At 49.5% G+C, this 12934-nt stretch overlaps 1 protein-coding gene across 1 annotated transcript in view; it reads left to right on the top strand.

Moving 5' to 3' along the window:
* Positions 1-11332, top strand: part of ME3 (malic enzyme 3) — a 113414-nt gene extending 102082 nt beyond the window's left edge. The window contains exons 8-14 of the mRNA XM_061457986.1: positions 6619-6716; positions 7172-7285; positions 7934-8039; positions 8611-8753; positions 9585-9758; positions 10154-10252; positions 11062-11332. Of these exons, the coding sequence (XP_061313970.1) occupies positions 6619-6716; positions 7172-7285; positions 7934-8039; positions 8611-8753; positions 9585-9758; positions 10154-10252; positions 11062-11223 (896 nt within the window). The 3' untranslated portion in view covers positions 11224-11332. The remainder of the gene's footprint in view (positions 1-6618; positions 6717-7171; positions 7286-7933; positions 8040-8610; positions 8754-9584; positions 9759-10153; positions 10253-11061) is intronic.
* Positions 11333-12934: the final 1602 nt, after the last annotated feature.

The following is a 12934-nucleotide window of genomic DNA, read 5'->3' on the forward strand; positions in this document are numbered from 1 at the left end:
ATTGTCACAGGAAACTAAGGAGGAGGGGAGCACAATAGGAAGGGAACGCTGGACCATACGGTGCTACAGGACAAAGCAGGCTGTGTCCTGCCAGGCAGCTCCTGAGCAGCATGCTTTCCCTGGGGGGATTTACCCGGCATGAAGGTAGATGTGGAGATGTTCTCAGTTTCACCATTACCGAGCCCTCTCCAACCTACTGTGCTCTGCATTTTCCCTTGATGCTGCTGTATTAGATACAGACGCATTATCCCCAGAGACATTCAAGGCCAGGCTGGATGTGGTTCTGATCTAGTGGAAGGTCTCCCTGCTCATTGCAGGGCCTTGGAGTACGTGACCTTTGAAGGTCCCTGCCAACCCAAACTATTCTATGATATAAGGGCCAGCGCCTAGACCTTTGTCTAAATCACATGTTGACTGCTAAGCAAGTCAGAAGAATATAGACTCCTGGTGTACAGGGGCCTCAGTTTCTTGGGCTTAGTGGTGCAAGGCTCTAAGAAGCTGGACTGTATCTTATGTCATTTTAGGGATTGTAACATTTGCTTCCCTCTCCTCTCTGATGCCCTTGCAAACTCCTCCTTTGCAGTAAAGAATAGCATACATCTCCTCTGTGTTAAGCTGTCTGTGATCTCTAAGTCCAGGCTGCTGGCCACTGCCGCAATGTTTGTTTCAGGCACTGCACTGTATAGCTTTACAGTGGAAGGATTAAAACCAGACACCTAGGATGACCTACATTAGGCATCTGCTTTAAGATGAGCTCTGCATCTCCACTGTCAGTCAGCTCTTCACCACCTCTTCTGGGTTACCAGTGTCCCTAAAGCTGTTAGTGTAGAAAGTGAGTTCCATCCCTGAGCACTTTGCCTTTTACTGCTGCTCTCCTTGACGTGCTCCACAGCATTTCTAGGTTTATTTCCTTCATGTTTTACAGAGGCCCTTTGGGGAAGGGCTAACACTATCCCACAGTCATGGAGGTGAAGACCTTGAGCTGCAAACACTTCAGCAGCTTTTTGTTTCAGCTCTGTTGTGTTTGACTTTTGATTATGTATTTGGAATGGATCTGGACAAGTTCCACTCTGCTTTCCAGTAACAGGCGGAACTGCTGCGGGGAGTTAATGTGAACCAGAATTTGGAAAAGCCCTATGCTTCCTCTGCATCCATAACTTTAGATGTATTTTCTTGGCTGCCCTTCGCTGGAGCTGTTAAACTGGTGTTTGCTGTTCCCCCGGCCCTCATCTTGGCATGGTTTTGATGAAGCAAAGTGTAAGCAGACAGGACGAGGGTGAAAGATACAAGATCAGTCTGAATTTGGCCACCTCTTCAATCAGTGTGGGGAAGGGGAGCCACCCACACGGGTGCTGTGCGAAGGAACAGGCGATGGTGCGGGCTGCACGCTCCCATCACTGCTGCTGTCGGAAGGATACAGCATGGTAGTGATGCTCTGCTCTACTCAGCCAGGTAATAGGGCAGTGCCAACCCTCAGTATAGGGGGACTGCCTGCTTCCCCCATGTCCCCTGCTTAGCCATGGGGTGCTGTCACACATGGTACACCCTTTACATCAGTGCTGGGCAGCACTGCTGTTGCACTCAAGCCAGTAACTCCTTTTATGAAGCTGCTTGCCCCTCTGTCCGCTCTCCCCACTCTGATGAAGGATGAGGTCCCTGAGCATGGGTTCCTTTGGGCTGCAGCCTTTTCCATCCATGCAGCTTCTTGGAGCTACAGAGCAGATCCTTTCCCCGTTTTGCTCCAGTGTAGCTCCACTGACATCTACTGGGGATAGTTCTGACACTGGTACAAGTGGAACATCAACCTCAGAGGGGTTTTCCTTAATGTTTTACAGTATTGACTGTGCCTGAGTGTCAGAGATTAATTCATGGCCATTTTCCTGAGTGCACCTTGGGTTTAAATACCTCTTCTTTGCTGGTCCTGTTGCTCTGGACTCTCCAGAGGGGCTCCTGAGGTCTGCTTGCCATTCTGTGATGCTATGTTGAGTCTTGGAGAGATGAGATCTTGCGAGTGCTTTCCTTTCTTCTCTCTGCACCCCTTCATATCTCATCTTGGATGCAGACCAGCCAAGCTGGCTCTTGCTAATTACTTAGGGAAGTAGTTATCTGCAATAGCAGCATTCAGTCTCTTTGGAAAACAGATAGACCAACGTGTTGAAGGGTAGTGGGTTTTTTCTTGCCACAAGTCACGGTGAAGGGTTCCCCACCCCAGGCTCATTTTTTGGTTGAAGAACAATGATTAGGCAGTTCCTGACACAAACCAGCTGTGAACTCTCCTCCAAGGAGATGCTCTGCTGTTCCAGCCTCAGTATTTGTAATTATCAACGACAGATACTGAGCTGAGGCCAAGGTACAGTAACTTTGATGCTTGAGTAATGGGGGTGAGATGCAGTTTGGGAGATGTGGAGGGATTAGAAACACATTGGAGACAGAGGAGGAGGCTCAGGAATGGCAGAGTGGGTCAGAGTCCTGCTCTTAGTCAGAGCTGCAGAGCAAGTGCAGGGGATGAGTAATGGCACACCCAGTCCCACTGGTCCCCACTCTACACATGCATGCTGCTCTGCAGATGAATCTGTGCATCCTTCCTTTCCATACAGCCCCCTTCTGCAGTTCCTCCTAATAACATCTTTAAGGAGACCTCAAGTCCCTCTGTTTAATGTCCCATGAGCATTTCCCCTTGAAATGGGTTTGCATTTGTCCTGTCAGACTCCTTGATACTCATAGGGTATAAAGCAGTCTTGCCTGGGTCAGGACCAAGAGAAACAAGATACTTCTTCAGTTACATTTCTCTCTTTTAAATACTTTCCAGACATCTATTACTGCTAATGCTGTGACCCTACACTTGCACTGTCACACTGTAATTATTCCACTTGGGAACTTTTTCCTCTGATCCAATCCCCATTACCACCCACATGGGCATTTGGGGATTTCTATGCAAAGTAAGCCTGGGAGACAGCATGGGAGCACACAAGTGTATGTGGAGGTGTTCATATTCTGCTGCATGTCACAAGCTTAGCACTGCTGACAACAGAGAGACCCCGCTTCTTTGCAGTTCATACTGCCAGGGTGGGATCCCTTCCTCCTCAGTTTAGATGCCTGCAGTAGAACTGTCTACATGTATGCCAATTATCCTGTCTCTCTTAAAGAAATGGTGGCAGTGACACCTTTAGGGTGCATTTCATGTGATCCACTTCAGGCATCTGCTTTAGCACGAGCAGGATCATACATGGTTTTTTAGGGGAATCCCATCCTCAGCGTCTGGCATGGCAGCAAGCCTTCAGTCCTGCTGATTATAGACTGAAATACAGAGAGAATGAGCTTGGGCTAGGTATGTGACACCCACAAAAAGCAAAATCTAACCCCAAGGCAATTATCTGGTGTTTCTTTAAATTCCTTGGATATTCATGATCTTCCTCTGTAATTTTCCCAGTCTGACAGCATGGTGCTTTGCCAGCTAAGTGCACTACTCTAAATACAGCTTAAAAAGGCAGAGATTTAGTGCAGGAGAAGCAAGAGGAAATCCCTCACATACATCCTTCATTTGTCTGAGTTGGCATGTTAATGGTGAAGCAGAGCAGCACTCCGTGGCTGGTTCCCTCCACATCAACTCCCTTTTAAACTGACTCAACTCAGGTCATCTGGGTCTGGAAATAACATGACACAAACCGTTCTGTGGGATAATGAAGGGGGTTCATTAACTTCAATTTCAGTTCACTCTAAGGCCAGGTTGGACACAGTGGCTTGGAGCAACCTGCTCTAGTGGAAGGTGTCCCTGCCCGTGGCAGAGGGTTGGAACTGGATGAGCTTTAAGGCCCTTTCCAACCCAAACCAGTCTGAGATTCCATGATTCATCCTCAGTGCTGAAGCAAGCGTCCCAAGTGATTTGCTGCAGGCAAGAAGCTTACAAAGCCTCCAACATTAGCCTAGTCCATTTTGTGTTTGACACGGATGTTTGTGATGTCCTCATGAATAAAACACGGTGCTGCTGCCATTCTGTACCAATGTGCATGGACACCAGAATCACTCTTTAGTGGCACTATTCATTTTTAGAGAAATAAACTCATCTGAGTTATAAACACAATGTATTGGTGAATTAATGGAAATGATAAACACTTCTGGTCTGGCCTGTAAGGGCCACAGAGATGATCCAAGGACTGGGAAGCCATGTGAGGAAAGGCTGGGAGAGCTGGGACTGTTCAGTCTGGAGAGAAGGATCAGGGGAGACCTTATCCCCATGTTCCAGTAGTTAAAGGGTGGCTACAGAGAAGATGGAGACTCCCTTTTTTGCAAGGAGTCACATGGAAGAGATGAGGGATGGTGAGGACAAGTTACTCCCGGGGGAGATTCTGACTGGACACAAGAGGAAAATGTTTCCCAGCGAGAACAATTAGCCATTGGAATAATCTCCCAGGGAAGTGGTGGATTCCCCAGCATTGGACACTGTTAAGATACAGCTGGACAGGGTGCTGGGACATCTAGTCTGGGTCATGCTTTGCCTAGAAGGGTTGGACCCAATGATCCTTGATGTCCCTTCCAACCTGGGATTCTGTGATTCTATATGCAGTGAAGTTTTTCGCTGTCAGAGTAGCTGATATTGGTTCCCTAAGCAAAATAAGCGGTGTAAGTAGAAGTTACCTCTCTGCCAGTATAACTGTGCTCCCGCTAGATTTTTTTCTTGCACGGAAATAATGAGAGAGTAAATCATTCCCTGATGCTGTGATTTATCAGCCGGTTTCTGCTTTAGCTCTGGCTTTTGCACTGCAGAAAAGGAGCGAGTAACGCTGGATGTCCTTCCTCAGTCCTTGACAGATGGGGCAGCACCATCTGCTGGTTTCACTGCTCATAGTCATGCTTTGCTCATGAGCTGCTTGCTGTTTGCTGATGGAATCACAGGGTCACAGAAAGGTTTGGCTTGGAAAGGACCTTAAGATCATCCGGTTCCAACCCCCTGACATGGGCAGGGACACCTCACACTAAACCATGTCACCCAAGGCTCTGTCCAACCTGGCCTTGAACACTGCCAGGGATGGAGCATTCACAACTTCCCTGGGCAACCCATTCCAGTGCCTCACCACCCTCACAGTAAAGAACTTCTTCCTTATATCTAACCTGAACTTCCTCTATTTCAGTTTGAACCCATCAGCCCTTGTTCTACCTCTGCAGTCCCTAATGAAGAGTCCCTTGGAGGCCCCCTTCACTGATGTCTGGCAGCAGCCCAAGCCCTAAGGACACTGCAGAGGGTCTCACTGAAGCATTGGCTGGTTGAAACCCAGATGCACTGGCTGATTAAATGGGCAGGAAGCTAGGAAATGCTGGAAATCTGGTGAAATCAAATTTATTGGCCTAAAAGGGTTCATTGTCCCTCCCATCCATGGCCACCCACAAGACTTGTTATTTGTGGACTGCCTTGTGAAGGTGAGAATGGACAGACCAGCATCAGGGCTCAGGCACATCCAAATTGATACCCTTTAAAATGCTGAGGAATAAAACTAGTGGCCTGAATGGTATTTATGGGTCCCTTCCAGCTTGTGATATTCTGTGATAAAACTGCCTCCATCATTCCTAGCTCTTCTTTAAGCCTTGTATCCAGCTTGCCCAGGTGATGTAAGATACCATCAGTGCCTGAATCCCAGTTAGTCTGTGCCTTACTTGGTTCTTCCCACCATGTTCCTTCACTTGGGATAAGAGATCAGATGAATATTGTATGTGATTGATGCGGGGTGAGGGCGGGTTTATTCAGCCCACAGACATCTGCCTCCCTTAATGAATGGAAAGCTGCACGTATCACAGTGGCTGTAACATCAGGAATCTGCTCTCCATGTACTGGATTCTTTCTCACTAATATCTGGGAACAACTCATGATCGCAGTGACTCCTTAATGCTTGGCAGTGAGGCATGATGGCTCTGAGTCAGGGAAGTGAAAAAGGAGAAGGTGGTGCAGGGCTGTGAAGGTGAACGAGAAGGGGATGGTGATTCCGTGATCACAGAGGATTTTGTGACAAGGGTGCCCAAGTTCACACCACCACCTGCTGCAGATGTCTTATGGGACTTTTTACAAGGGCCTGTAGGGACAGGACAAGGGGAATGGCTTTAACCTGACAGAGGGGAGACTGAGATGAGCTCTTAGGCAGAAGTTCTTCCCTGTGAGGGTGCTGAGGCGCTGGCACAGGGTGCCCAGAGAAGCTGTGGCTGCCCCATCCCTGGCAGTGTTCAAGGCCAGGTTGGACACAGGGGCTTGGAGCAACCTGCTCTAGTGGAAGGTGTCCCTGCTTGTGGCAGGAGGTTGGGACTGGATGAGCTTTAAGGTCCCTTCAAAGCCAACCCACTCTATGATCCTTAGGCATCACATGTATCTTAATCCCTCAGGAGTTAGGTATTAACTTCTTCTGGCATTCTAGAATTCATCATCCCTTTGAATCTACATGGAGGGTTGTTTGTGTCCTCCTGCCTTGCAGGGGTCTTCTGAGGTTTAATATTTCAGAGTAGGGACAGCACCCTGATCTTTTAGTGCCAAGATCTAAGAGAATGGATGCTATCACAAGGTTTCTAACAGCATACCAGTAGGGCAGACAATCCATTTGCAAGGAAGTCCGTCTCACGGGGTTTCTCTTTTTCCAGGCACTGCATCTGTTGCTGTCGCTGGCATCTTTGCAGCCTTAAGGATCACAAAGAACAAGCTCTCTGACCATAAGTTCGTTTTCCAGGGAGCTGGAGAGGTAGGAGAATGTTCTTAAGTTTGTTCTTAGATATGATATAAATCCAGAGAGAGAAGAGTCAACCACGAAGCTTCCTGCAAGGCTTCGTGGAAACAAAGCACAGAAGCAGGTTGTCACTGGGCAGGAGTGGGCCCCACATGGGGACCATGCTGCTGCTGCATAGAAGTTGCCTTTTAGTGGGGCAAGTACCTTGAGGGAAGTCCCTCATGAGGCAGCATGCTGCAGGGACACTGAGGAGGCTGGTTTGAGTCCTCAGGGTTGGTATTTAGGGTAAACCAGAGCCTCTTGAGCAATAGAGTCAAAAGGACTGTAAGCTCAAAGAGCTGGAAGAACATAACCTCACTTTTTGGAGCCAGTCATATTGCCCCCATGGCAGAAGTCAGGTAGTCTGTATGACTCCTTGCTCAAAGAGAGATGATGATACACTAGTGAAGTGTCTATATACTGTGTTCCAGGCTGCAATGGGCATAGCTTATCTCCTGCTTATGGCCATGGAAAAGGAAGGAATTTCACGAGAGGATGCCATCAGAAAAATCTGGATGGTGGACTCCAAGGGACTGATTGTCAAGGTAAATGTGTCCCCAGAGCTGAGTTTCACTCCCCTGCCACCTCCTGCAAGCTAAGAGAGGCCAGAGCAGGCAGATACCTCGGATCAGACCAGGAGTAAGGGCTGCAGATGTATTGGTGTCAGCAGAGCTGTCACTGCTTTCAAGAGGACCAGGTCCCATGGTGACAGTAGTGTACCAGCAGCACTGGCTGCTCTATAGGCAGCGCTTTGGGCTGTACCTCTGCAGTGGTAGGATACACTGCTGGCCATGGTCTCAAGCAGTGTTGCAAGTCTTGCATGTCGTATGGGTTATTACAACAGCAACACTGTGCCCTGCTTTGGTGATCTCACCTGCCCTGCACTCCATGGTGCCTCAGGGGCCTCTTCCCTTGTCCTTCATCAGATGTGAGGAGACTGGTGCTATATATACACCTCCTCTGCCCTCACAGCCAGATCCTTCCAACACAACCTCAGTATAGTCTGGAGGGTGAGAGGAGCAGAGACCAGCCCCGTGTGACATTGCACGAGCAGCTCAGTGCCTCACTGGTCCTGCTCTGTAGGATCTGGTTCAGGTAGAGAGCCAAGAGATGAAATGAACTAGTGAGTTACTGCGTTATGTCTCCACCTTTTGCCAACGGACCAAAGTTTGACTCCTCCTTTCTCCTCACAGGGCAGGAGCCACCTGAACCATGAGAAAGAAATATTTGCTCAGGACCACCCCAGTGTGAACACACTGGAAGAGGTTGTGCAGAAAGTGAAGCCTACAGCAATTATAGGTGGAGTTCCCTTAGCGTGACCTTTCCACACCAATTCAGTTCTTAGGAGAGTTTCTGTCTTTCTTTCAGGGCCTCCTTTTGTTCTCCCAGCCAAGATAAAATGAGCATTTTTGTCCCCATTTTACCAGTTGAGTTCTCCACATCCTTTCCCTTCAGCCTTCCCTTCAGTGGGGCACAAGGTTCCTCCCTTTTGGAGCTCCAGGAGCCCTCTCAGGGTGTAGAGGGATGTAGAGGGAGGTGCTGGGGGTGGTAGGACCTGGGTCTTTCAGCAGCACACATGGCCTTGGCAGACTGGGCACGACAGTGATGACACCAAGGCAGCTCAGGCAGGTCTTTGGGGGCAAAGTGCTGCAGCCAGACTGGCTTAAACACTGATGGCAACACAGCCCAGAGGAGCAGGGGGCTTTGAGACAGGCTTTTAATCTGAGACAGAAACATTCACACCTTCATCTCCAGGGATGCGTCCTGTTCCCCCCGCCCCAGTTCATTTACCAACAGAGGCATTCAAGAGGGATCAGCCCAGTACCAGCCAGTCAGAAAGCACCATCTCACTCTGCTCTCGTTGTTCTAGGTGCTGCAGCCGTTGCAGGAGCCTTCACTGAGAAGCTGCTGAAGGACATGGCAGCCTTCAATGAGAGGCCCATTGTGTTTGCCCTGAGCAACCCCACCAGCAAAGCGGAGTGCACGGCGGAGCAGTGCTACCGCCTCACCGAGGTACTGGAGCTCAGCGTGCTGCAGGTGGCCAGGACAGTGGTGCCTGGTGGGCAGACAGTGACAGGGGGCATAATGTGAAGTAAGAGTCTTAAAGAACAACTTTCACACTGTGGGGGCAGTCAGGAGGTGGATTGCTCGTGTGGACTCTTCACAAGTTTCTAAGATGAGGCTGCATAAAGCCCTGAGCAACCTGGTCTGATTTCACAGCTGACCTTGCTGTGAGCAGGAGTTTGAGTCCCTACCAGGCTGCATTACTCTGTGATCCTCTAAAGAAAGTGCTTGCCTCCTTCACCCGTGGCTGGATGTCCCATCCTCCTAGGTTACTGTCCCATGTTTTGCCAACCTATGCAACTACATTGAAAGTTGGGTTTCATCCCCCAGCTTGGAACCATTGTCACTGAAGAATTACTGTCATGTGGATTGAGTTGATGTGGGGGAGGATGCCTTGTCTTACTGTCCCCTTTGCCTTCCCTACCACTTGCTGCTGGCTTGAGCAATCACACAGCCCCCAGATCTTCATTCCATATGAGTCTCACTTCATAGATGAAGAAGAGCAACTCCTCCTCAGCCAGTTCAAAGCTCTTGTAGTTGGGCAGTGTGAACGCACACTCAGTGCTCAGTAGCCCTGACCATGGCCCTGATTGTGGCCCTGGGGACCAGGCCCTCTAGCAGGGTCAACTGGAGATGGCTCTGGTGGAGATGGCTCTCACTGCCTGGCTGGAGCCTTGTCCACTGGGTCACCAGAGTCCCCTGAGCACAGACCACAGTGAGCAGCAGACATGTAACACTTCCCTTCTGAATTTGGATGCTTCTTCTTCTCTCTTTGATCAGGGACGGGGGATATTTGCAAGTGGGAGTCCGTTCTCCAAGGTGACCCTGCCCAGTGGACAGACCTTCTTCCCTGGCCAAGGAAACAACGCCTATGTCTTCCCAGGAGTGGCACTGGGAGTCACTGCCTGCGGCATCCGGCACATCTCTGATGAGATCTTCCTCGTCACAGCAGAGGTTTCCAACTGGCATTAACTCATGGTTTTTAAGAGATGAGAAGAGGCACAGGCACCTCCTTCAGGTGTTCTCAAGAGCCTGGACTGGGGCAGTGTGTTGAGTGGAAGCGGCTTGTCAAAACCCTCATGCTTCCATAGCACATACAGAGGTGCAGGAGCCAGGAGGTTCTCCTCATTCTCCATAAGTGCTGCCCTAGCAAGCATTTCCACTATCCTGGCCCTGATTTTAGGTCTGATGAAGCTAATATGTGTGTATTTTGAATAGTGCAGCAGTTCCCACACAGAACTAGTCCCACGTCTGCCACTGATGAGGTTGCACCCTCATATCATGTAAGACTAGTGAATGTGGTACGTGCTTGAGACCATCTCTGTAAGCTGCCTTTCTCTTCCTTGCAGTCTATTGCTGCCGAGGTGACAGAGCAGAATCTAGCAGAAGGAAGACTCTATCCCCCCTTGGACACCATCAGAGAGGTGTCTCTCAAAATCGCTGTGAAAGTGAGTATTTCCACTTTTATTTCCACTTCCCATGGTAGGGAGGGCAGGAATTGCCCTGGCATCATTTTTGCTTTGTGGGGTTTTAGTTCAACTTACTCTACAGCCTAAAGCAATGGAGCTCAGGATCCTTCCAGCCAGAATTGCTGCTTTGATTTCTCCCATCCCTAAAGCCCAAATGTGAAAAATGCCTTGTGACTCTGGTGCCTCACAGCTCACAGAGCTCTGCTTTATTGCATGGAGATATGAGTGCTCAGCATCAGAAATCAGATTTAGGGTTAAAGTCAAACATGACTCAAGTTGCTAAAAGACTTTATGTTCCAAATTGCTCCTTTGGAACCTCTTTTACTGTATTTGATGGGGCCCAACTACCTAAGTTCTATTCCACATCAGGCTTGTTCTTCTAATTACAGGATTGGTGCCCTGTATACATCAAATTTGCAATTCCCATTCAGGGAACACCCACTGAGAATCATACTGGCCTGCTGGGATTTACTGGTGGATGCACAGTGTAGGTGAGGAGCTTAAGGGCATGAGTGGAGGTGATTAAAGGGATGCTCTCCTTTAATTGCCCACTCCAGCCACTCTGCCAGGGCAGAGGTATGCGTTTTGAAGCAGGCAGCTTGCATTTCCTCACCCAAGGGATGATGTGGAGCTGACCCAGGGAATTGCACAAAGGAAAAGGCAACAAAAAGACACAATTTTGAGGGGTAGAAAGAGGGGAAATGCAGGCAGGGCCAAACTGCAGTTGGCTTCCACTCCATGACATGCCAGCACTGTTCTATGAACTCGTTTTGCTTCTCTCTCTGCAGATTGTGGACTGGGCCTACAAGCATGGTCTTGCTTCTTGGTACCCGGAGCCAGCAGACAAGGAAGCCTTTGTGAAACAGTTGATGTACAGCCCTGAATACGATTCCTTTGTGGGGGATGACTACAGGTGGCCCCCCACAGCCATGCAGACACAAGACATCTAAGCTTTTGTGATAACTCTTCTCTCGTTTTTGCCATCAGTTCTCATGGTTCATGTCATTGTTGACACAAATGCACCTCCAGGCTTGCAGAATGATAAAAGTAAATTAATCCCTATGTTTTTTTACTTGCTGCTGCTTTTTCTCTTTGGGAGCATATCAGCAGGGAATGAATCAGAGTCCAAGTCAGTGCTCCAAGGAGAGAGATGGACCATGGCTGCAGCCCGTCACAGTCAGTCAGCACTGCATATTCCTGCTTGCTTAACATAGTGCCTGGCTCCCAGCTCAGATGCCTCCGGAGAAGCTACCCGGGCCACCACAGAAGCAAAGAGTCCCATTCTTAGTGGGAGCGCCCATGGGAAGCTCAGAGCCCTGCTACCATGGTGGGAGCTGTATGCATGATCATCCCTCACACACGCTTTCCCTTTGGCTCTCTGGATGTGATGGGAAGTGTGTGCATTGCCCTGGGAGAGCTGCACACTTGGGCAGTGCTACCCTTTCCTGCTTTGTGTCTGGCGAGTCTCATCCATGCCATGGATGTGCATGGGCCATGCAGCCTGGTGCTGTCCTGTGCTCCAGGCCCTTGGAAACAAACCCCAAACCTCCATTCGCATGGGGACAACAGATTCCCTCCCCTTTGCAGTGCAGGCTGCTCTCCAAGGGAACAGGAGCCTAGGGAAGCCAAGCAGGAGACCAGGGCACCTCCAAATCCATCCATTCCTGCATCACTACATGGCTTCATCACTGCATCTCTTGCTGGGCGCTGCTAAGGAAGCACTGCCACCAGCCACAGTGGAGCTTCTCTGTGTCACAGATTCCCAGGGGGGCCCCCCATGGCCCACCAAATACCACCCCAGTGTGATCATGGTCATAACTGGGAAAGAACAGAGGGGCTTGCAGGCAGCTCTTCCCTTCCCGGTTCACACTGCTCACACACAGCAAAGCCGAGGCTGGGTACCAGAGTCCTCATTTAGCATCTTTAAGTGGGTTTTAACACGAGGAAATGCACCTCATCCTGTTGGAGATGAGTCAGTCTCCCCAGTGTCTGTGTGCTTGTAACGTGTGTGCAGTGTGCTTTGACTTGCTCCATAGGTGAAGATGCAGGTGAATATCCTAAAGCTGCTGGAAGACAGTCCTCCATGGAGCTGGGAAGGACGGGGAAGGCTGGAAGGGGAAGGCTGGCGAGAGCGCAGCAAGTTCCCTGTGTGCCTTTTCTGGGAAGGGAAGCTATTGGGAAGGGAAGCTATTGGGAAGGGAAGCTATTGGGAAGGGAAGCTATACCCACCATGGAAGCTTCTTCGCCGAAGCTGGAGCCTCCTGTTCCCAACGTGTAGGACCCCAAGTGAACCACTTGAGGGCTGTAGAGCACTTCTAGCCGTGGCCTTGCCGAGCTGGGAAGGTCCTGCCAGTCGTACGTCGCTGTTTTAAAAGGGATTTAAGCAGTAGCAATGAGTGCTTTTGCCTTGTCCAGTCTTGTAGGAGGAAAATCTCCTGCAGAGGAAGTCCTTATTGAAACCAGAAAGTGCTGTGTGGCTGCTCTACGAGGCACATTAACTAGTGAAAGAGATTAAATCAGTGGAGGAAAACCACAAGTTAAATACTGGAGGACTTTTAGCTGATGTCTGTGGTTTGTTTTCTAACTCCAAGCAAGGCTAGTTCTAGCAGATCAGTTTGGATTCCTCTTTTTTGCCCCCACTTTTTCTCTCAGCTGCACAAT

Source organism: Pezoporus flaviventris, unplaced genomic scaffold (genome assembly GCF_033815535.1).
Source record: "Pezoporus flaviventris isolate CSIRO_AGI_PZ_B2104156 unplaced genomic scaffold, CSIRO_AGI_Pfla_v1 ptg000025l, whole genome shotgun sequence".
In the NCBI taxonomy this organism is placed as follows: Eukaryota; Metazoa; Chordata; class Aves; order Psittaciformes; family Psittacidae; genus Pezoporus; species Pezoporus flaviventris.